Here is a 24544-nt window from a genome sequence, read left to right as displayed (position 1 = left end):
GAAAAAAAATAACCTAATCCCCAGCTCTTGGGAACACACACTGTTCTTTTTGTAAGGAACATCCTGCAACTGACCTTAGGCATCAACATCCACACACTTTTATTGAACTCCTTTTTCATGGAAGACTGATTGGAGAACAAACAGATAAACATTTGAAAAATAACTGGCGACTTTAAACAAATCCAGTTCTGTGTTTGGAGAATCGCCTGTGTTTCCAAAGAGGGGGCAAGAAGAAGGAGCTGATGCAAAGCCAGCTGGAAGGAGGGGTGAAGAGCACCGAGTACCAGGGAGGACATGATGGAGGGCACTAGCCCAGCTTCTAATGACTCCCAGGCCTGCCCTGCACCCCCGGCTAGCTCGTAATTCCTTTAGAGAGGCCTCCTGGGCTCCTGGAGTCCTCTCTATGTAAAGGGCCAGATTGGTACGGCCACCACCATGGTCCACACCGTTGCTATTTGGGTTCTCTCCTGTTCTCTAGGCCTGACGTTTTCTCAGCCAATTCCAAGCCGGGCGTACCATTTTAGCTCACGTGGGCGAGTGTTTTGTGGGGACAGCAGATGGATGGGATGACAAATAGCAGGATGGTGAGGACAGCTCAAAAGTGCTTTTTCCTGTGTCAGAGCTGTTGGCTAGGCACGTGCTCCAATTTAGTCTCGACTCACTGGGAAAGCAACAGCATGTACTAGCGGATAGCAGACAAACTGGCTTCCATTTCTTTCTTTGCTGCTAAGCAACCCCATCTATACAGCCAATGAACCATCTCACCAACTGTCCCGGAAGTAGACCCTGAGTCAGTGGCTCATTACTGATATTGTCCTGGGGAAGTGAAACAGGGAAGAGAAGAAAGTCGATACAGCAGGTTGCCACTGGGTCTCAGTCAGCTGGGGAGTTCTGGGCAGCTATATAGAAAATGCCTGAGAGCTGTACCACTGGAGGGGTGAGTAAGCTGGGCTATTCGGCCACTAATTCCTGCAGACTGAAGGGTTCCAGGTTCTATTCCAGTCAAGGGCATGTACCTTGGTTGTGGCCACATCCCCAGTAGGGGGTGTGCAGGAGGCAGCTGATAGATGTTTCTCTCTCATCAATGTTTCTAACTCTCTATCCCCCTCCCTTCCTTTCTGTAAAAAAAATCAATAATATATATTTTTTTCATTGGCCAAGGGTTGCCTCCAAGGGAATTAACTCCATGGAACTTTGGCATACCCTGCAGCCAGACAGAAGCTTCATGCAGTTCTAAGGATTTTATAAGAAACCATCTGCCGGGACCGGTTTGGCTCAGTGGATAGAGCGTCGGCCTGCGGACTGAAAGGTCCCAGGTTCGATTCCAGTCAAGGGCATGTACCTTGGTTACGGGCACATCCCCAGTGGGGGGTGTGCAAGAGGCAGCTGGTCGATGTTTCTCTCTCATCGACGTTTCTAACTCTCTGTCCCTCTCAGTTCCTTTCTGTGTAAAATCAATAAAATATATTTAAAAAAAAAAAAGAAAAGAAACCATCTGTCTTGGCTTGGGCCGCTATAACCAAGAACCATTGACTTGGAAGCTTGTAAACAATAAAAACTTCTTTCTCACAGGCTGGAAGTCTGAGATCAGAGAGCCAGCACGGTTGGGTTCTATTCTAGCAAGGGCCCTCTTCCGGGTTGCAGACTACAACTGACTTCTCTTTGTTTCCCCATATGGTAAAGAGAGCACAAGGTCTCTGGCTTCTTCCTATAAGGGCTCTAATCCCATTCCCAAGGGCTATACCTGATGACCTAATCACTTCCCGAAGGCCCCCACCTCCAAATACCATCACATTGGGATTGGGGCTTCAACCTATAAATTTTGGGGGACACAAACCTCATTGCACCATCATGTGGAACAGCGAGTGTAGAGGGGAGATGGACAGGGCAAGATGGTGTTGCTACATGGACCAGCATGGCCTATCTGCCACAAGTCAGGCCCTGTGCTTGCACTGGGTGCAGAGGAAATAAAAAACTGGATCCTTGTTCGTTGTCTAGCGGGGGAGATGGATGTATACGTAGAAGTGACCACTAACACAGAGGTCCATGTCAAATGCTGTGGGAGGTAGATCACCACTGAAGGGACCAGGAAGTTCATACAACAGGGAACAAAAGCCGAGTCTTGAGAGCCATTTACCAGTTAAGGGTTACATATGTGTCATTAACAGTTCAGAGTGCCCTGACCAGGTAGCTCGGTTGGTTAGACTGTCCAGATATGCCAAGGTTTTGGGTTCAATCCCCAGTCAGAGCACATACAAGAATCAACCAATTGCCGAAACCGTTTTGGCTCAGTGGATAGAGCATCGGTCTGCAGACTGAAAGATGCCAAGTTTGATTCCGGTCAAGGGTATGTACATTGGTTGCGGGCACATCCCTGGCAGGGGGTGTGCAGGAGGCAGCTGGTCGATGTTTCTCTCTCATCGACATTTCTAGCTCTCTATCCCTCTTCCTTACTCTCTGTGGAAAATCAATAAAATATATTTTTTTAAAAAGAATCAACCAATGAATGCATAAATAAGTGGAACAAGTCGATGTCCCTCAAATCAATCAATTAAAAAACATATTTTTAAAAAACAGTTCAGAGTCTCTGCACTCATGTGGCAGCTGCCGTCTGATGTTGGACAGCTAGAATTCCTAACCATGATAATGATCCCTGCATTCACAAAGCAAGCTACACCAGAAGGGGGTGGAGGCCTCTCAGTCAATTCCATGTGACACGAGAAAACAATTCTTAGGACACGGACTGTGCTAACGTAGGCAGCAGACTGGATTTGGTCTGTGGGCCATGGTTCACTGACTCATGAGCAAGGCTACTGCAATAGCGGTCCAGCTAGTCTCTGACTCAACTCCTGCCCCCGTTTTCCGCTCTCCAAATAAGATTGATCTTGAAACGGGATGGGATGACTTTATTCCCCTGCTTAGCCTGCCTTTTCCTTAGAATAACTCCAAAGTCCTTTCATGGCCTATTGAATTTGGCATGTCCCTGGTCGGCAGTTCCTTCCCTTTCTTCCCTGCTTCCTGACCACCCCTAACCCTCCTCCTACTGGGAGCTCTCTTTCTTACTTCTAGGCTTTGAGAATACTCTTCCTGTGGCTCTTTATGTTGGCTATGTTTCATCTTTCAGGTTTCCTCTTAGGTCAACTCTCATAGGAGCCCTCTCTGACCACCCAAGCCAAACTTTTATTTTATTATTTATTTATTTATTTTAAAAAAATATATATATTTTATTGGTTTTTTACAGAGAGGAAGAGAGAGGGATAGAGAGTTAGAAACATCAATGAAAGAGAATCATCGATCAGCTGCCTCTTGCGCACCCCCTACTGGGAATGTACCTGCAACCAAGATACATGCCTCTGACCAGAATTGAACCCGGAACCTTTCAGTCCGCAGGTCGACGCTCTATCCACTGAGCCAAACCGGTTTTAGCCAAGTCAAACTTTTAATCCCCTTGCTGGCTCAGTGATTCTGGTTCTTCATGCCCTTCAATCTGTAATTTTCATACTATTTTTTTTCACTTGTTAATTGCCTGCCCTTCCTCTAGATTATAAACTCCATGTCTGTCTTGATCCTCTGTTTTGTGTCTTGCACAAGCTGGCACAGAACAAACACTCAATTTGTGGGGTGAAGGGATGAATTAACCTCTAACTTGCAACCCTATGCATTTTGTCCAACCCTGTCCATCTCTGTACTGCTGCACACATCCCATTTTACAGCTCTTATTTCACTGTCTGGCTCCTCTAGTTCCGCATCTGCTTTCAAATCACTGAGCTCACAGAACCCACAGCCTCTTAAGCAACAGGCTGTTCAGAACTAACCACCATGTCTCTGGTGGGCCAGTCTGGTCCCCAGCTCTTTTTCTTTCTGTTGTTGTGGCACTTTCCTTTCTTGTTTGCCCCCTCACTTAATCTCTCTTAAAACTGTTCCATGTGTCTTTTGTCTACTTTTTACAACTTTCCTGGTTTTGAATTCAAGATGTACCCAGCTCTCCTAATGTGACCATCTGAAGCCTGAATCATGTTCTGTAGTTATTACCCAAGTCTTGTTTAAAAAAAAAAACAAACCCCACACCCACTCCGTATGTGTAACTGCTGATTAGGGTAATGGGAAAGTAGGACCGTTTGTGCAACAAGCAGTATATATGTAGTATATCTGTCCAGCACATTCGTCCAGCATTGTCGATGTGTCCCAATGACTGGGGAGATGATATACACATCTGAAATGGTTAAGGGACAGAAAAAGGTAGAATACAAACAAGAATAAATGCAAGTGGTAAAGATAATAGGAGTTCAGTGAAGGGTGAAGTCATCACGTGCTGTTTGGAGTTAGTTCCAAGGAGGAAGGAACAAGTCATTGCCCAGGGCAGGGGTCCTCAAACTTTTTAAAGTGGGGGCCAGATCACGGTCCCTCAGAGAGCTGGAGGGCCGGACTATATGAACTACTAATTCCTACTGTAACACCTCGGCTGCGCTCACTGCCCAAAAAACCTGGCGGGCCGGATCAGACTCCTCTGCGGGCCGCATGTGGCCCGCGGGCCGTAGTTTGAAGACACCCGGCCCAGGGCCTGCTCCGACAACACTGGGGTCAGTGCTATCCCCAAATTACTGATGAGGAAGTAGGTAAAGTGATTCACCTGAGGCCGCAAGGCTGGGATTTGAACCCTTGTCTGCCTGATTCTGAGGCTCCTACTTTCTGCACGTACACCAACTCCTTTCCCGCAGAGTTAGGAAGACTTGCGCTGGACCTCAGGAAGGACTGGAGTTCAGGTCCAAACACTAAGAAAATTAAGATTTGGCTGAACAAAGGGATGAAAGGAAATTATTTTTGGCAAAAGTATCCTCACAAACAAGTGCTTAGAAATAGGCATGAGGCTGGTGCTGTGGGACAGTTGAGATCTGTCTGAATGGATATTTCTAATCACAGCGGACCTTTGCTTGTTGTTTGGACTCTGTTTCCTTTTCTTAACTTGTATTATCCCATTAATTTAGAGATTATACTTATTTAAACACATGTTATATAACAGTTCGGCAACTTAAAAATTTTAAATATATTTTTATTGATTTCAGAGAGGAAGAGGGAGAGAGGTTGAAATATCAATAATGAGAGAGAATTGCAGAAACTGGTTTGGCTCAATGGATAAAGCATCGGCTTGGGGACTGAAGGGTCCCGGGTTCGATTCCGGTCAAGGGCATGTACCTTGGTTGCGGGCATGTCCCCAGTGGGGGATGTGCAAGAGGCAGCTGATCGATGACTCTCTCTCATCGATGTTTCTGACTATCTCTCTTCCTTACTCTCTGTACAAAATCAATAAAAAAAAAAAAAAATAACGAGAGAGAATTATTGATTGGCTGCCTCCTGCACGCTCCCCACTGGGGATCGAGCCCAAAACCTGGGCAACCTGGGCATGTGCCCTTGCCCAGAATCGAACCTGGGACCCTTCAGTCTGCAGGCTGATGCTCTATCCACCGAGCCAAATCAATAATAACAAATATACTTAAAAATATTTGTTATTGATTTCAGAGAGGAAGGGAGAGGGAGAGAGAGAGAAACATCAATGATGAGAGAGAATCATTGATTGGCTGCCTCCTGCACATCCCACACTGGGTATTGAGTCCACAACACGGGCATGTACCCTGACTGGGAATCGAACCATGACCTCCTGGTTCATAGGTCGATGCTCAACCACTGAGCCATGCCGGCCTGGCTCAGCAACTTTTTTTTTTTACACCCTTGCTTTCATGGAACATTTTTGTATAGATCTTTTAAAATGTATTTATCTCTTTGATGATTAATATCTAACATTTTCATGCACCGTAAAATCTTTTTAGATTATGACTTTAGGAGTCTTTGCAGCAGACAGGACCAGCCCCTGATTAGGAAAGAAGTTAACTGAGACTCTCAGCTCAGCCTTCAGTGGCTGTTTGAGGGAGCAGCCCCAATGCGTGCATTAGGCCATCTCTCCATGAAAATCCTGCCCTGCTTAGAGCCACAGTCTCCTGTCAGTTTGTAAATAGCCTTGTTCCTAATTTATCTCACTTCTCTTTTCGGAGCCAGTGACCCAGATTCATTTAGCTGTAGGAAGCCTTACAGGGCTGTGCAGACGGGTCTCCATATCGCCATACTAGAAAAAGTGAGAAGGAAATCATCAAGCTTCCTAAAAATGGAGAGAAAATCTCTCACGCAGTTACTTTCAATCAAACCAGGCCTGTGTTAGGAACTAAGATGCCCCAGTTCCTCTCTAGGCCCATCCCTGTTTGGCTTCTGCCTGCTAAGTGCAGTCTATTTCTTCCACCACTAGGTGGCAATCCCGTTTTCATTCAAGCGATAATGCTGTTCATAACAAAAAGTAAAAATGAACTGTTTTCACTCCATCAGGTTGATAAACAAAAGTCTTCAAATTCTTGTTAATGAATGTGTGGGAAAGCAGGAAAATTTCATACATCACTGGTGGGAACATAAAGATGATTTGGGAGGGGAACTGGGCAGTAACGTTTAAGCTGTGCACAAACTGGGGCCAGCAAAGATGCGTGCAGGTGTGCTCATTTGATGATGGTGGTTAACATTTATTTTGTTCCCATGATGTGCCAGGTGCAGCCCTAAGTGCTTACATCACTGTACTGCTCTATTATAATAGTAAGTACTATATTTCTCCCCAATTTACAAATGAGGAAATCAGGCACAGAACGGTCCGATAACTTGCCATAAGGTCACAGAGCTATTAACTGGCAAGAGCCACAATCGACATCTTGCTTCCACCACATTGCACCTGCCTCCTGAGTGCCAGGAAACACGCACAGGAGGGTGTTGTTCACTGCACCACTGACTATAGTAGCAAAACGTTGTTAGTCAGCTGTCAGCCCATTGGCGAGAGAGACAATGAAGCCTGAGGAAATATAGGTTTGGAAGTGGTCACCTCACGAGATCTCAAAAACAAGTGGAGATAAAGCAAGTGAAATAAAAAACACCGAAAGTACAACCATGTATTTTTCATGGAGACCAGCACGGGTTGTAAAACTGTAAAAGGATATACTGGAAAGATACCCTCCAAATGTATGATGATGTTTATCTCAGGGGAGAGAAATGGGATTAGGGAAACAAAGGCAAGGACTTATCTGCGATGATCTATTAAAAACTCCTCTCCTTCACTCTTTTTTAGCTTTTTAAAATTGATTTCAGACGGAAGGGAGGAGATAGAAACATCAATGATGAGAATCATTAATCGGCTGCCTCCTGCAAGCCTCCCTCTGGGGATCGAGCCAGCAACACTGGCATGTGCCCTTGACTAGAATTGAACCCAGGACCCTTCAGTCCACAGGCTGATGCTCTATCCACTGGGCCAAACTGGCTAGGGCCAACCCCTCTCCTCCTAATCTTTTTTTTTTTTTTTTAAATATATTTTATTATTATTTTTTTTTATAGAGGGAGAGGGATAGTTAGAAACATCGATCAGCTGCCTCCTGCACACTGCCCTCCCCGCGACCCCCCAGGGATGTGCCTGTAACCAAGATACATGCTTCTGACTAGAATCGAACCTGGGACCCCTCATCCACAGGCCAACGCTCTATCCACTGAGCCAAACCGTTTTGGCTCCCCCAATCTTGATCATAAAGGAACCCCTAACCCAGAACATCATTTTATGATTGGATTCACACATGTATTCCTCAAACCTGACCACTGTTATTGTCAAGGCAATACTCAATCAGGAAGCTCTCCCCAGAGATTCTCTCAAGCTCCCTTCTATAGGATAACTTTAAAGGTTCGCAGGTTCCACTCCCAGCATCAGCCCATCTCTGCTTAATCTGAAGGCCTCAGAGGCTGCAAGGAAGGGAGGGAGGCAAGGAGAATCAGTTCTGCCATGTACTTAGTAATTATTGGTTTAAGACAGTGTTTCTCTTTAGGGTACAAATTCCAAACACTTTAGTATTTATTTAAAAAAAATAGTTCCAATTATTTCCTTGCTTCACTTTTTTGTGTGTCTGGGAGACAGAAGATAGGGCAGGTTATAATAAAATGTTTAATTGCTTAGCCCTCTCCAACTCCTTTTACTAGTAAAGCTGGTAGGCAAATTGGTTACCTGGTAACACATTGACTTATGATTAAATCCTCTTCCTGTGTTTACCAGGGTCAACAAATATAAAACCATAGGTCATATGTTCACTCATTTTCCTAGAACTATAATGGGTTTATAGAAAGAAGTTAATGTTCTCAGATTAACAGGTATTAATGGCTCTGAACAAGAGGCCAGGTCTGAGGGGGGAAAAAGTATTTTTATTGATTTCAGAGAAATATCAGTAAGAGAGAATCCTGGGCTGATTGCCTCCTCCACGCCCCATACAGGAGATTGAGCCTATAACCTGGGCATGTGCCCTGACTAGGAATTGAAAAGTGATCTCTTGGTTCATAGGTCAATGCTTAACCACTGAACAACACTGGCTGGGCTGCAAAATATTGACTTAGTACTAGCTTGGAGCTTTGCCAGCTTCATTAAATGCAGTCTTATTAAATGCATTAAGCAAATGTAGAATTGCAGAATGAAATGCAGCTTTAAATCTAATGGACTATCTCAAAGCTGTCTAGAAGATTACCTTTTATACTTCTATGAGGTAAGCCCCTTCAGAAAAGAATACTTTAAAAAATACTTTAATTACCTCAAATTGGAGACTCTCTCATTTCAAATCCTGTTTCATTTCACAATTTCTTAGAATAGGTAGCAACCAAAAACTAGTAATATACATGTTAATTCTTTAAAAAGTTGATTTAGAAACTCAGATTTGGCTTTCTCCTTTTATGCCTTGGTGGCGAAAATAACTTTTTTCCCTTATCAACATTTCCTTCTCAAAGGATTGAGAGTTCTTTAATTGGTGAGATCCGAAAATTACCAGGATTGTAGTGAGAAATTGGGGTGCCCTTATGTGGTTCAGGGAAACCTACCCAGGGATTTATCTTCACATTCTATCAACCATGTCTTCTTGGTCAGACTCCAAGGATCTTTATGGAACTTTTCACATCACCACTAGCCTGAGCCAAAGTGAATTTATGTTAACCCAACAAAACTGTATAAAATGAAGGCTCCTTGGATCTGGTTCCCTAAATCCCAGGGTGAAACTTATTAGAGCAGCATGTGAAAAAATCTGCTGGTACAATTTTTAATTTTCTCACTTGATGCCTGACCTTGGATATTACAGGTTACAGGAATATATTCTATTTTAAAAAATGCAGATGTGTATAGTCAATAAGTGGTCACCCACAAGCCTCCTCTCTCCCAAATAAACCTTACTTTCCTTGACAGGTGACTGACTCGGGACACCTCCTTATATTCATTTACATAAAACATAGACCAAAGCTATTGGGCCAGTGGTATAATTCTGAATATAAAAACGAAGTCTAAACATTTTCCAGGTTTGTGAAATTAACCTATAAACAGAGAAACTAAAACAAAACAAAACCAAAAACTTCATTATTTTACTCACATCTTGTATTTTATTTATAATTATGGCTAATGAAAGAAACAAATTAATTGTAGCATCCTACGATTTTTTAAAATAGTAACTGTAACCTAAATGCTAACCCACTTCATAAAACAGGGACCCATCCCCCAAGGCAATAGTGGGGATTTACTTTTTTCCCAAACCCAGTGACAACTAATAGTTTTTATTACTTATCAAACACCCCCCAAAAAATATACTGTTTCCCACAGCTGAAAAACTCCACAAGTGACACATTTTCTCTATGGACATGATTCAATTACTCAAAGCAGAATATAACTATAATACCTACAATTACCTCTCAGGGTTATTTGGTGGTATGCCAATGATGTGGTGAATATGCTCCGTCTTTCCCCAGCGCAGTATTTATTCGAGGCTAAGGAGTCACATATTTCTTTTTCAAATATGTTAAATGGAAATTTTCTTTCCCAAAGAAATAGAGAACCACAATATATAAAGCAAGTTCTAGGAAACTGTGCTGGCAGTAGTAGTTGGCTGACGTGAGCTCCTTCTCCACATACCCTGGGACTACCACGGGCCCTTCCCTTCTGGCGTAACCCTGGGGCAATGCTTGGCACACCAAGCCCCATTGCCCTCCAATTTCTTAAAGATTGGGCAGCCTGCCCAGCACACAGAGAGGTCCCATGGGGTCCAAGAGCCACCACCACTGTGCCAATCCTGGTTGACCTTTTTTTTTCAAGTAAATCATAGTCAGAGGTAGCATGGCTGATCTTTTGTATGCTGAAGTCCAGTTTTTTTCCCCCCCTAAACTTTTCTGGCTTTTCAGTCTTTTTCTTTTTTATTGCAATAAATTTTAACAAATTAATACTTCTGCTTTGTGTTAATGCAGCTCTCAGAGCCTGTGGGACCTCCATCTTAGGTCACAGTAAACAGCACTATATTTTCCCAAAAGTGTGAGAAAGTGCTGAATATTTCCAAAGAGCATCCTTGCCCCTAATCTGGTTTCTGAATATTCTGGTTCTTTTCCTTTTTTGTATATTCTTCTAGTCGAAGAAGCCACTTTGCCCAGTACTGGGAACACAGCTCTGTGTCCATGAAATGTGGGTGGGCAGGGGATCCATCCTTGTAGGCCACGACAATTAAACCACACCGAACCTAGAAGAAACACAGTAGGGTGAGAGAGCTTAGGCTAATTTCCTTCTTACTCCAGGGCAAATTTAGAACAAAACAATCCACAGTAAGATCTGCTAACTCAGTTTCTAAGATGGGCTGATGAAAGACCACACCAGGATACACAAGAACACAAAGATGACAGATAACACATTGAAGAATGGACTGCCATCATTAAAGAACTATTAACAGCAGCAGCAAAAAGCGCAGAAGGGGAAAGGTGCTTTTTAAAGTGGCAGATAGACAAGGAACAAAGCAAACAGCAGGCTACAAAGAGTATAAGAACCACAGTGAGTTAAATAGCTTTAAACAAGTGTTGCTTTAAGCAGAGGTTCAGTGTCCTGACCTGAAAGCTATAGTTGGCATCATGGTTTATGGCGCCCATGTACGCCACAACTTGCAGCGGATTGTCAAATGTATTTCGGATAAGAGGTTTTGGTTTTTCCGATGTTTTCCAATCAATCACACACAGGTTGCCTCTAAAGAGAAACCAAAGAAAAGTCTTTGTAGGTAATAGTTAAAACTAAAAAACTCTACTAAGTTAACCCTCTTATGTATAATTTACTACTTGTCAGCCAATGATTGTTGCTTCTATTCTTCACTTGCCAAAAAGCTGAGCTTTACCTCTTAGGATTAGAAAGATCTGACATCTTTTTGCTTTGAGCCCTTTATTCAGTAAATGAGCCTGTCAGGAGTTTGATGAAAATGTTTCCTAAATTGCACTGGTGACATCTACAGGTGTAGGCCCACGTGGGAGAGCTGGGAAACAACTTTTCCAAAGTTACTATAGACTCTCCAAATACCTTGGGACCTCCAAGGCCTTCTTTCCTTTAACAAGTGACAGGGGAATTGAAGCTACATCTATTATTACCTTAGTTGATTTTACTTCAAATGTCTATCACAATGAACCACCACAGGTCAATAGCAAAGTCCTCATCATAAAAGACTAAACAACCTGGAGCTTTAGAAATTCTCTTGCTCAAAAACCAAGGCTGGGGTTCAAATCCATTAACACTTAAAAAAACAAAAACAAAAAAAATCCTGGCCCTAGCCGGTTTGGCTCAGTGGATAGAGCATCGGCCTGCAAACTAAAGGGTACCAGGTTCAATTCTGACCAAGGGCACATGACTGGATTCCTGGCTCGATACACACCCACCACCCCTGGCCCCAGGTAGGGGGCCTGTAGGAGGCAGCCAATCAATGATTCTCATCATCATAGATGTTTCTCTCTCTCTCCCTTCCTCTCTGAAATCAATTAAAAAAAAAAAAAAGTCCTGTCCTAGTCGATTTGGCTCAGTGGATAGAGCGACTCTCTTTCCCACTCCCTTCCTCTCTGAAATCAATAAAAATATATTTTTTTAAAAAAATCCTGTTACTGTGTTTTTTTTTAGTTTTTTTTTTTTTTTTTTTTTTTTTTGCCCAGTTGGCATGGCTAGCAGATCAAGATGCTATTTTTAGGGGAACATGAAAGAAAATCCAGGAATCAAATTTGATCTCATGGCTGATACCTGGCTTGGGAGGAGGGGAGAAGAAGATGCTAGAAAACAGGCCATCCTAGGGATATTAAGAAGTTATCTTAAAAAAAATAAAATAAAAAGGAAAAAGTTATCTTTTCTCCATCAAACATTTTGATTTTGGAAAACAAATTTACCAGGATTATGTAGCTCTTCCCTCTGTATCCATCCTTACCCAATTCTTTTTACCTAGCACACAGGTTTTGACTTAACAGAGGCTGTTCCTTGAAGTAGGAGCTAAGAGGAAAAAGTAGGCACCATCTGTCCCACCCTGCATTAATTCACCTACATACTTTCATAAAAACAATCTAATACTTACTGATACTCAGCCACACAGTCCAGCAGACCTACATACTTTAAAGTCTCATGTTGAACAGCACTTTCAAGAGCTTGAACTCCACTGACATCTTTCAGAATATGCTGGATGCTTTCGATGTAGCCAGACTCACGGTTCTCATCTCCCTCTTTTAAGTTCCCCTGGGGTGAAAGTATGCTTTCCAAGGCTTCATGGAACTGTTTCCCTTGTAAAAATAAGTCTTAAAAAAAAAAAAAAATCAAGAGAAAAGGAAAAACAAAGAGACCAAACTAGTACTAAAAAACAAGTACTCTAAAAAATTCTGTTACAAGATTTAATTTTCTTTAAAACACATGTAATTACTTGTTTAACATGTGTGCACACATGCATGTTTTTTTTCTAAGATGCTTCAAAATAATTGCATTACTCTTAAAAAAGTGCTTGGGTACCATCACTTGGGGTAGATATACTGCTTTCTCAGAAGTATAGTCTAAGGCAGCTGTCAGCAACTGGTGGTCCGCGGACCACTGGTGGTCAGTGAGGTCCAAAAGGTTGGTGACTGCTGGTCTAAGGAATGATCAATGTAAAACTTAGCTTTAAGAAAAGACAACTACCTAGTCCTGATGAGATCAGTTAATTCACCTGTGCAATGGTCTTTCCTTTTTATCTTGCTTTTGAATTGAATCTTGTTTAAAGAAAGTTATTCTTTTCACTTGTCTAGTAAATTAGGAGTTGAAGGCTAAAGTTTATTTATTCTCAGTTCCTAATCAAAGCATCTGATTATCTCAATTTACCAAGATTTAAATACAGATGATGTGTTCTGGCTTACTGTTTTATAATTTCATTAGTGTGGCTTGTCAGTCTACCTTGATAAGTAGAACAAGGATTATTTACTAGATTCTGAACAGAATGCCTAGCAAACAACTAGAATTCCATTATCAGGTGGTTTTCTTCCATAATCAAAAGAAAACAGGCAATTCTAACACTTAAGTTTGTAGCTTATAAAATAAATTATACATCATTTTGTTAAAATTCTTGATCTCTACGCTTGTTTCATTTGTGAAATGGGGACAATAGTATCTATGCTTTATAGAGTTGTCATGAGGATTAAGTGAGTTAGACACACAGTGCTATTTAAAGCTAATTATTATCTGAAAGTAATTCCTCACTAGTTAAGATTAACAAATTTAAAAGAATGACACAAGTGCTGTATGTTCTAGAAAACATAGTAACAATATAGAACCAGGATTAAGAAAATTACCTGAAGTATACTCCGCAAAGCCATCCTCTCCCAGTTCCAGAATCATCCGCTGTTTCCACCTCTCCAAATAGAAAATCTGTTCTGATGTCATGGTCTGCTGGAGGACCCGGGTCACACTTGGTATCTTATTCCTTTGCAAAGGGATTTTCAAAGGAATTGTCGCACCACCTGTAGTATTTGGCTTTAAGCTTCTCTGTGGATTGAAGAGAGGAAACCAGTTTCCTGGAACTCTTGCTTCCTCATCTTGCTTTGGGGGCTTACACTTACTCACAGGTCCATAGAGTAAAGAATCTTCCTCGAATAATGATTCTGGAGTCTGAGCAGGGCCTCTGAATGACAAGACAGACTGTACTAACTCAGAGTACTTTTCTTGGTTCACCTCTTCATAAGGGTTCACTTTTTTCTTCCGGCCACATAAATAAGAGGAAGTGGAGAAACCCAAATGTGGGGATAGTTCTATAGAAAATCCCTTTGAACTTTTAAGCTGCCTGCAGATGGTCTGAAATGCCTTCATCTTTAGACTTTTCACTTCCCTCTAGTCTCCTTGCAATGCGGAGGGTCTTTTTAATTTTTGCATTCCTATTAAAAAGAAAAGTGGTGTTAGGTGCCAAATTATTTTAACTATCAATGTGAAAGCGGCATCAGTATAATACTGCACATTTAAAAGCCTATTCAAAAAGCTTTTGCAACATGCTCAGACACAGCTATTTCCAAAGAAAGGCCCCTATCAATACCTGAAGGACCAGCACCTACTAAATTCGAAACAGCAGCTTGGGCAAGACTTCCCCAATATTCTATCTGAAGAAATGTGATGCGTAGGAACAGAGGGAGGAGTGTGAGACCAGAGGAAAAAACAACAACTCTAGAATCCATCCTGTAATAGCCAGGAGTCACAGTTAACATTTTACCACGGATCCTTAATATCAGATTCTTTGCTAAGTATTCTGTGTGGAGATTTCTCATTCAACCCTCACACCCTGTAAGGTGGGTACTACTTCCACCGTTTTTTACAGAAGTGGAAATCAAGCTTCTGAAGGTCAGGTCAGGTCCCAGCTGGAAAGAACGGCAGTCAGCAGGGAGCACCTCTGTGATCCCCTAAATCAGCCCCCGGTAGTAGGCAGTTAAGACAGACATGAACAGAGCAAGGACCATAGGCAGCTACAGAAAGCCACCAGGGTGGAAAACCCCAGATATCTATAGTAAGGGCTAATCACTCGCCCTCAGGGTGACTTTCCTTCCCCTAGCAAAAGGCTGGTCGAGCGGTTTTGATCTCTCTGACATTTCCTCCCTAGGAGAACATCTATGCCTCAATTGTATTTCAGCTCCAGGTCCAGAAAAGCAGCAAAACCAGACCAGCGACCTCCTCCCTCCCAGACCCCACTACTCAGGGCCAGCAGCACTGCATAATGACCCCTACCCTGGGACTGGCCAATCAATCAGTGAAGACCACAACTCTGAAAGGACACACCTAGAAAACTAATTAATATCCTATTGAGGTCTTCCCCTAAAATCTCCACCTTAAAACCGTTAGCTGGAGGACCCAATGTGCTTCCCCTCCCCCCAGGCACCTAGCCATTAGTTCCGGAACTTCCAAGCTCCAAGGGCCCTTCCTTTTTTTTTTTCTTTTGTTTCGTTAATCCTTCCCCGAAGATATTTCCCCATTGATTTTTAGGGAGAGTGGAAGAGAGAAGACACGTGAGGCTGGCCGACTCCGGCCTAAGCCCCGATCAGGGCTGGGTTGGGGAGGAGCCTGCAATGGAGTTCGGCCCTTAACCGGAATCCAACCGGGACGACCGCAGGCCAATGCTCAATCCGCTGAGCAAAACCGGCTAGGGACAAAGGCCCTTCCTTTTCCTCCGTTACAGATTCCCTCAGACCACCTCTTCTACCAGCTACTTTTCCGACCTCTGTGATTTACCAAATAAATATTCTCTTTACAGTTTGGGTCTTGGCTCCGAATTCTTTCTAGCCAAAATCCAAGTACCCAGGTTGCTGCTGGAGGGTCGGTCTGACCCCAGGGGTCGGACTCCTGGAGCCATTAACAGCCGCCTACAACAGAACCATGTTGGCGGTCAGAGTGCAGTGGCCCTTACGGTGGGAGTCAGGACTAGGGAGGAGGCGGCTTCAGCAGAAGCCTAGCCCAGGGCAGGCGTAGGTACCTCAACGGCCACCACCCTTCGCTTAACTCCCACGTAGCTAACAACCTCTTCTTCGGACGCGTGTCCTTATCGTTCCCGCGCTTGGGTCTCGAATTAGGCTTCCGCCCGGCCAAGGCGATCCCAGCATGCACTGCGGCGCGCACGCCCCGCCCCTAGCCCTTGGTTCACCTCCATAAACACGCGATTCTCCGAGAGTCCCGCCCCGACTCCACCCCCTACTCGTCAGCAGATGCGCAGGCGCGGGCAGATGCGCGGGCGCCTCCAAATCGCGCCCTTTCGCGCTCGCAAGATCTCGCTTACGTCACAGTTCGTGGCCATCTTGGACCCTGGCTAAGTAATAAATTTCGCCGCACGACAGCTCGCTCTTCCTTGAGACGCGCCTATCGGGGAGTGTGTCTGGCTACGCGTCCCTCTCGCTGCCCTTTGGTCTGCGGCTCCCGCGTGGCCCGGAGCGAGGGTAGGGCCCCTCGTAGCTTCTTTGCCCGGCTCCAAGATGGACGGGGGAGGCCGCTGTGGGGGAGCACGTGGCGTGCCGCTCGCCTTTCCTGGGGCTTCTGGGATGGTGGCGGAGTCTCGAAGCCTCCTGCCGCCGTGGGGCAGGGAGGCTAGCGGAGGCGGGGCCGCGGCCGCCCCTCTAGGCGCCTCGGCGGCAGCGGCGGCGGCGGCCCAGCCTCTTCTTTCCTCGCGCAGCCCGGCAGCCCGCGCTCGAGACCCGCGTCGCCATGGCCGCGGTTCCCGAGGTGCTGCAGCAGCAGGACGAGGACCGAACAAAGGTGAGGCCTTTTTCAGGCTCCGGGCGGGAGGCCCGCTGACCTTTCGGGGCCCCTCATTTCTCTCCTCGTCTCGAGGGGTCTTAGGGGGCTGCTTCTGTGCCCACGAGGGACGCACCTGCCGGGCCCCGGGCGCCCTTTGTTCTTCCCGAGGCCGAGACCAGACGCGGTGCCGTTCCGAGCGGCCCGGTGTCCGGTGCCGAGCCGGCGCGCCGAGCTTCTGGAGACCCGAGAATGTTTTTACGTAAAAAGTTTTTTTTGTTTTTTGTTTTTAAACTGATTTTGGCTTCACGAAGACTGGACGGGGGACGTGAAATCTACTTCACATGCAACAAACGACAGTTTGGCTTATTTGCCTCCAAACTGTGGCCCCCCTCCCGTCTTTGGTAAAATTTTTTTTTTTTTTTTTTCCTAAATACTGAGAACATTTCATCAAGTCAGGAATCTGAAGCCTGTATCTTACAGCTTTATAAACGCTGAAGGCGTCGCTGCGGGAGTTCTGTGGTTTTTAGTAGGTGCTCAAGTAGTAGTTGAACTCCTTTTTCATTTTTAAACTTGGGTGTTTATGTAAATTACCTCCTTGCCGTTTAAATCTTGAGGCCTGGCAGGTAACTGGTGCAGTAAAATTAATCTGCCATAGCCAACTAAATATTTAGAGACAAGTCTCTACTCTTGTCCCCTTACATTTGGATTAGTATAAGTTGGCGTGAACCACAACTTCATGTGCAGAATCGTTAACAAAAGTTATTCTCACGGGGGGGGGGGGGGGAGGGGTTTAAAAAATATAAAGCACTCTTAGGTTTAACCTGGAAGGCATCTTAAAGTGCTACGTCTATATTAGCCCTTTTTGGAGAGACTTACCCAGTAAGAACCAAATTGTTGCAACGAGGGTATCACTGCTGTATTACTGAAGTGCAATTTTGTGATGAGGGTAGTAAAGTCTTCATTGGAGTATTTTTACTTGAAAGTTGAAAGAAGTAACTTTTGTTCTTTTTACCAAAACTGAAAGTGGGAACTTCTACGATTCTTACTAGAACATTCCAAAGGTAGATTTCTTTCTAGAAGTTTAGATGCTGAATGGGAATTTTGATAGCAATTTGATATTTTCCTTGACCCAGAGTATTTTAGAGTCTAAAACAGCACATAAAAGTGCTGGACTTTAAAACGAAGAAAAAACGTGCTGTACTGCTTCAACAGGCCTTCTTAATTGTTACTGTGGGATATGGTAGCTGGAATTTAAAATGCCCATCATTCCAATCCTCCAGCAAAATTGGGAGGGTTATAAAGGCTAGTCCTCCCCAATCGCTACCCCCCCGTGACTAGGGATTATGTAGAATTATTTTCCTTCTATTTTTTATTAAGAAATAAGGAAATAATTCCCAGCCTGGTGAATGTGTCTCCTCAGAGCCACATTAAAGTTTATGCTGCTCTGGTAACTGGTGTGGAGATGGTCTCTAGGGACAGTTGGCTCCCAGCTTGAGTGGAAAAATGCTCTAAAGTTTGTTAGTGTAGGAACAGTACTAAACTTTGACAACTCCTATGGCAATTTCAAAATTATTAATTTTTGTGGACTTTCTTACCTTTAATGGCTTTACTTCGTTTTTCTTTTCTAAACTCTGTAAGTGTAGGACTTAACCAAACTGCCCAAATGTTCTGGATCAGTAACTTGTACACAGTGTCTTAAGATGCCTATGATCTCACATTTTTGGGCTGTAGGAAGAAATGGCCAAGGGAGACTATTATAGTTTTCTAGGTCCTGGGGTCTAAATTCTCATTTGGTGTGAGACATGGTAAATAACCAACATTTGATGTAGAGCTTGCGTTTAAACCAGGGTTTTACAGCCTGAGCATTATTGACATTTTGGGCTTGATAATCTGTCGTGGGGAATTGTCTGTGCATTATAGGGTGTTTAGCAGTATTCCAGGCTTCTGGGTGACAGTAGCATCCTTTCCTTCAGTAGTGATAGTAAAAAATATATGCAGCCATTGTTAAATGTTCCTTAGGTGGGAATCACTGGTTTAAAATTTCCTTTCAAAAATGATGTATATGAGTGGGTGAAGGTTGTATTACAGGGGCCAATCTTCAGTGTGCCAATTTTTACATTTTTTTTGCAGATCTATGATTGATAAATTATAAGAAAATACATGCTGTATTGTTGACTTTGGGGGAATTAGCTTCCCCCACCCCAATATTGAGGAACCTTATCAAAAAATGGTAGAAGGTTTTCAGTGGATTCTGGGGGCAATTTAGGATTGCAAAGAGGCAACTGTATTTATGTTGAAATTTAGTGCCTACTTTGTATAGTGGAAACCTGAAGCTCTGATGCTATAGCACTCAATACATGTGGACTAGAATTGAAGTTCATTAACAAAGAAGCTACAGAGTAGAAAATCTTAACATTTTGCTCTATTGTCAGGGCCTGGTTGAGGAGATGAGGTGGAAATATTTCTGTAGGTTAGTACCCTGGAGATAGCCATAGCCATTGATGAAAGAGCACATGGAAGTGAAGTTAAGTGGTAGGGAAACAACCTTTTACTGAACCCAATTTGAGGACAGCTCAGCATTGTAAATTCTGCCTTTTAAAAGCAGCAAAGGAAGATGGCTGCTGGAGGACATCTTATGCGTGTGGCAAACTTTTTACAAGTATAAATGGGAAGTTTCTCTGCATGATCAAGCTTTCTAAAAAGCCTCACCTCCCACATCTGTTTATTTTCTGATTGGCCACTGATGACTCTTACGAGATAGCCCTTCTAAAAGAGGGACATCAAATTTATCAACTGTTCATAATCCAAAGGCAAAAGCTAAGAGGGAGGAGAGTAAGCGCAGTTGGAGACACAGAGGAAGGACTGCACTTCCTCAGTTCGGATATGGGATCATTGGCTTGACTCCCCCTCCTTCCTTCCCTTTTACAAATTTGTTGTAACTTTTTCAGGCACTTCTATGTGGTCTGGAGAGAAAAAGTGTAATTTTCTTAGAATAGCTGCTTGTGGTATGCATTTTCTGCTCCAAGAGTATAGTTTACTTGTTTTTGAGGGGCAGGCCTCTAACTTCATTCTAGTCACTGTTAATGGTGAGTACAAATGCAGAAGCCAACTTCTTGGGCTTTCTCTTTGTATTTCTTGAAGAGCAGTACAAAGCCTCTGGTGAGTGATAAGATGAGGTATTGGAATATTTACATCTACTGTAAATGACTTGGGAAATGTGTGGTACCTTTGACTCAAAGCAGAGGGAATCTTGTCAGGAAGCAGTCAGTCTTCCTGTGCTGCCATATGTGCCTCAAACTTATATAAGCTTAAGTTCAGATAGCTCTCTTGTGTTGCTGAGTAATCTTTGGTGGTGGTGAAGGTAAATTTGTGTATTAAACCTATTTCCATTCATCTTGGTTTGATCATAAAGGTCAGGCAATGGATGTTCTTAAATACTGGCATTGGCATGTGTAGTGTGTAACATGTCAGGTTGTAGCAGATGGCTGTGGACTTGATATACTAAGGAATTTTGGGGAGGGTCCCTTGATAGAATTGGATAGTAGGGTTGAATGGAAGAAAATAATTTTTTTTATTTATTCAGCTGCTTCCTTCATAGCACCGCTGTGTTGATTCCCAGTAGAATTTCTGTGCTAGGAGATCCGTAGATCATATAGTGTAACCCTTTTATTTTGTGAGTTCATTTAAAAATAATCCAGGTATCTAGTAATTAGATAGATTTCTCATAATGAATGTTACTTAAGCCAATAATGTAACTTAATCTTTCTGGTTCCATGTTGGGATTTGACTAGTTCATGGGCTTCACAGCCTTGTGAAATGATGATTGAGTTTATCCATTCGCTGAGTACGCTGCACTGACCTTCTTCAAGCCTTGGTTCCTGTTCTAGGAACTCAGGGTTCAGTAGCCTCCAAATGCCCTGCAGTCTGTGGTGTTCTACCATGGACAGCTTGTGTGTTGGTGGACTACCTGTAAGAATGGTTGGTGTCAGCAGGGATGGGTCCCTCGGGCCCATCTCACCAAGATGAGTGGTGGAAATCTGATCACTTGCTGTGGCCCTTTACCTAGTTGTTTTTTTTTTTTTTAAAGCTTATGGCTAACTTCCATAACTTTTATCTATAAGTATACTGAGATCTAGGAGACTTTGGTTCTGATGTTATGATTGATAGATAGACCCAAGTTATTTGAGGGGAAGAACCAATTGTAGGTTGGGGAGAGGGGCAGGAAATGAGAAACAAATGGGTTTAAAAGCAGAGTTCATTGCTTATAGTCAGTTCAGTTTTTTCATGCACCAGTGCCATAAGGAAAACCTGGGATAGATCAGAAACAGGTTTTGGAAGAAAATGGTAACAAAAAGTTAGAGTGCCAGTACTTGGAACCATAAAGAGGGATTTGGAGAAGGATATGGCATTAGGATTTCTTATAGAGCACTTCTTTCCTGTGAGTTGAAACAGGAATATATGTATCTGCTGTATGTATCTTCTCTCTTCTCCCTTGTAGGTTCTGAATTTCAGAATCTAGCTTTCCATGTTGTCCAATCACATAGCTGCCCTTTGTCATCTGTGAGCCATAAAATCTTTTGAAGAGGGAACTTTGTAGATGGTGGTAAGTCTTGCACCAAAGTGAGTCATGAAAGTGAGATTTGGACCAAAAGTGGTCTTTAGCTCAAAAGTCTGCAGAGTTGTCCTGCCTCCAGTATCATTCTCCCCAGCTGGGTTGGCTGATGAATGGATAAGGAAGTGCATAGGGATTCTGTATCAGTTGTTTTCCTTTTCAGGCTCTTACCAAGCATTTAGAGCTTTTAAAACAGTTAAAATTTTGCTTTCTAAATAAAGCAGTTCTATTTATCTCCCCATCCCCTTCCCCCCTCTTTTTCTTGTCACAAGATCATTGTAATCCTTACACTATAAGGATTAGTCTGGTAGGAAAGTACATTGGGGCTGAAATTCCATCTAAAACTTTTGGTTATATCATGCAATGGTTTCTATAGAAATATACAAAAGAAAGTCACTTTTATAATTTATATTCCATTGTTTGAGAATGGGTGTTTTAAATTTAACTCTCAAGTGACCTAAGGGAACTGGGAAATTGAAAAAGTAACCTGACTTGGTTCTAAAGCCTGCCTTTCTCCACTGATTTAAACAGCCATTCTTGGCATTTTGACATCAGTAGCCCAACTTGGTATGCTTACTTAGGGTAGGAGATAGAGCTGGGTGAATGGGGTACAACCCAGTACTTATACTCTACATCCTGCTAATTTAAATATTTAGCAAGTTCTGTGGCAGAAGGCTATGGGTTTGGTTTTTGTTGATTAAGCAGGAGAAAGAATGCTGAACTTTTAATCATACTTGATGCTTCCGGAGTAAGGATTCTGTGCTGACTTAGAATTCCGTTTTAAGCATTTCACAACTTATTTTTTGTTGATTTATTTGCTTAATTTCCTGGAGGCTTATATGCTATACTATAGGTTATGTGTGTCTTCATTGCACTCATACCAAAAACTAATAAAAAACCATATTCCTTATGGTAACAAGAAAGAAGATAGTAATATAGTAAATAATTTAGGCTATTAACTATATGGTTAGAGTTATGGGAAGAGGTGAAACCAGAAGATAATTGTTCAGTGGGATAAAAGCAGCTGGTAAAGTTCATTTTAACTTTGACTTAAATATGATGCTTAAATAAACTATTTTTCTATTACATTATGTACTTGGGTCTTTCAATACCTAATTTCAAAGCTAGTCCATGTGGAGATCACAGGCTCAAGTTTGTTTGTCTTATAGTGAGCTAAAATGGAATTGTCAGCATATTTAGAAATTGAGAGATGCCTAGAAACCATTATTTGGGACTTCTTTAGAAAATGGGATCTCAGGAACCATCATAGTTGTTGCTGAGCTTATGGAAATATACCTTAAACCTGCCCCATCTTTCTACCAATGTCTGTTGGCTCTTTTACACCTGCTGACTTTGTTCCTGTTCTGATTGACAGATAGAAACATAAGATAGGTGGGTCTTTAGTATTCTCTGCAGTCAAATTTTAGTGTATATTTAAGGTCTTTTGAATTCTGCATTTGCCCAGTGGTAAGTTATCGAAAGGAAGGAAGCTTTTATCAGAAATATGTCACGAGAGTCACAGGACAAAATGAAGTACCCCTGACCTTGAATCTTATCTTTGTTTGTAGAGATCTCAAATGGACATAGGAAAATTAAGTCAAAATAAGCAAATATTTCATAGGAGTCATCAGGAATTAATTTGGGAGAAGTACTTAGGTTGAAATGTCAGGGACTTAAATATATTGTGATCTCACTAATACAGAACTTGAAGCTTATTTCTTATTAGAAAGCCATTGTTACAGAACTAACTCTGGTTTTTGCAATTTAAATTTTTTCTTAGTGCTTAAGGGAAAAAGGGAGGTAACTGACAGTTTCTAAGATACAGAAATAAGTCATGCATTTTTTTAGTGGCTATGTTTAAGTCATGCCTGATTGTACCCTTTTTTTCTACATTCAAAAGTTTATCAGTCTTAGGTCTTAAACTTTATTTTGAAGAATTCAAAATGAAATTTAAGAGGAAATATCTCAGTATTTCCTTCCTTGTTCCCTCATTCTCTTAACTCCAGTCTTCATTTGGCATTCTCCTTGTGTGCAACAACTGAGCGTTATGACAGTTTTACTTTATTTCTGGGGGGAGGGGTTGGGAAACATGAGATGCTTATTTCTAACAGACCATTTCTTCCAAAAATTCTTTTTAAACTGACAAACATAGAGTTGGGTGTTATTTTCCTATGACTTCCTAACTCGCACAAAATCTGTTGCCTTGGCTTCCAGGGCAGTGTTCACACTTGTCCCTTACGTGTATAGCTACAAGGAGATTCTGCTAAGTAGGGTCTTTGTTAGTTTTTCAGTTCATTTCTTGATGCCTAGATGAAACTGTTAAATAGCTTTACTCTTGAGCCAGATTTTTCTTATCTTTTGACCTAGGATCCCATAGCATCTAACTGTTCTGTTTTCCTAGTCTCTTTCATGTGAATGCCACTTGACAATTTCTTATAGTTTAGGAATTTATGTGAGAAGTTCATGATTTCATCATGTCTAGTTCAAGCCTTTTTAATAACAGTTCCTTAGGTGTTTGATTAAAGGAATTTTTCATACTGTTATAAAATAAGTAGTGCACATATTAAAATTATAGTTGCTTTTTCAGATCACAGGAATATTTTATACCCATCCATATATTTAAGAGATTTCCCTACAGTGTCAAATAAACTTAGATTTATCTCAGCTAACTTTGTTCTAAATGATCTTGTACAAGCTGCTTTTTAATTATTACTAGCTCCCATTTTTGAAAGGATACTTTTTAGGACTAAAATGAATTTGAAACTAATAACCAAAAAATGTATTTCAGTTGAGATCTGTATCTGTGGACTTGAATGTTGATCCCTCACTTCAGATTGACATACCTGATGCACTCAGTGAAAGAGATAAGGTCAAGTTTACAGTACACACCAAGGTAAGTGGTGGAATGACTTCAATAATACAATCAGTGCTGGTTGCAGCCTTGTTATTTACAGTGAGAAGAGACTTCCTGAATTGAAATGGTTGCCATTTGTTTGTAATGTAGCACCACTGCTAAGTGAGCACCTCCCTCATCTTGTAGTGAGCCTCTAAATAAGTGTTCTTGCTGCAGTGTTTTCCACTAGGGTGGAACCCTAGGGCATGGCTGATGTTAAATGTGGCTTGTACACTGCTCTATGAGGAAAGAAAGTCAGGCAAAGTGAAGTAGGCCAAACCATCTACCCACATAGCTATAATCTTCCACCTTGGTTTTTTAATTTGATTTTTTGTTGATTTCAGAGAGGAAGGGACGGGGAGAGATAGAAACATCAGTGATGAGTGAGAATCATTGATCAGTTGCTTCCTGCACACCTACTGGGGATCGAGTCTGCAATCCG

At 42.4% G+C, this 24544-nt stretch overlaps 2 protein-coding genes and 1 non-coding gene across 7 annotated transcripts in view; 2 read left to right on the top strand and 1 right to left on the bottom strand.

Annotated features, from left to right (window-relative positions):
- Positions 1–9723: 9723 nt before the first annotated feature.
- MGME1 (mitochondrial genome maintenance exonuclease 1) lies at positions 9724–16252 on the bottom strand. 3 transcript variants are annotated; one of them, XM_045574148.1, is made up of 5 exons: positions 16143–16252; positions 13684–14262; positions 12447–12663; positions 10960–11092; positions 9724–10598 (listed from the first exon to the last, which is right to left on the bottom strand). In XM_045574148.1, exons 2-5 carry the CDS (start codon positions 14195–14197, stop codon positions 10437–10439), a joined length of 1026 nt encoding a protein of 341 aa, XP_045430104.1. In that variant the 5' UTR covers positions 14198–14262; positions 16143–16252; the 3' UTR covers positions 9724–10436. The 3 variants fall into 3 exon arrangements, with proteins under 3 accessions (XP_045430104.1, XP_036275145.1, XP_036275146.1); XM_036419252.2 differs by lacking the exon at positions 16143–16252 and adding an exon at positions 15843–15996; XM_036419253.2 differs by lacking the exon at positions 16143–16252 and adding an exon at positions 15622–15796.
- Positions 16194–24544, top strand: part of SNX5 (sorting nexin 5) — a 25043-nt gene continuing 16692 nt past the window's right edge. The window contains exons 1-3 of one of the 3 annotated variants that reach the window (XM_036419248.2): positions 16249–16299; positions 16533–16615; positions 23998–24102. In XM_036419248.2, the coding sequence (XP_036275141.1) occupies positions 16565–16615; positions 23998–24102 (156 nt within the window). In that variant the 5' untranslated portion in view covers positions 16249–16299; positions 16533–16564. Of the gene's footprint in view, positions 16616–23997; positions 24103–24544 lie in introns of all 3 variants that reach the window. The other 2 variants (XM_036419251.2, XM_036419250.2) reach the window with 2 other exon arrangements.
- Positions 20409–20642, top strand: LOC118708570. Its single transcript, XR_004984638.1, has one exon. It is a non-coding gene; the product is annotated as a small nucleolar RNA SNORD17 (small nucleolar RNA).

Source organism: Pipistrellus kuhlii, unplaced genomic scaffold, assembly GCF_014108245.1.
Source record: "Pipistrellus kuhlii isolate mPipKuh1 unplaced genomic scaffold, mPipKuh1.p scaffold_m20_p_6, whole genome shotgun sequence".
Lineage (NCBI taxonomy): Eukaryota > Metazoa > Chordata > Mammalia > Chiroptera > Vespertilionidae > Pipistrellus > Pipistrellus kuhlii.
The sequence above is the reverse complement of the archived record's forward strand: the minus strand, read 5'-3'. Positions and strand labels throughout refer to the sequence as shown.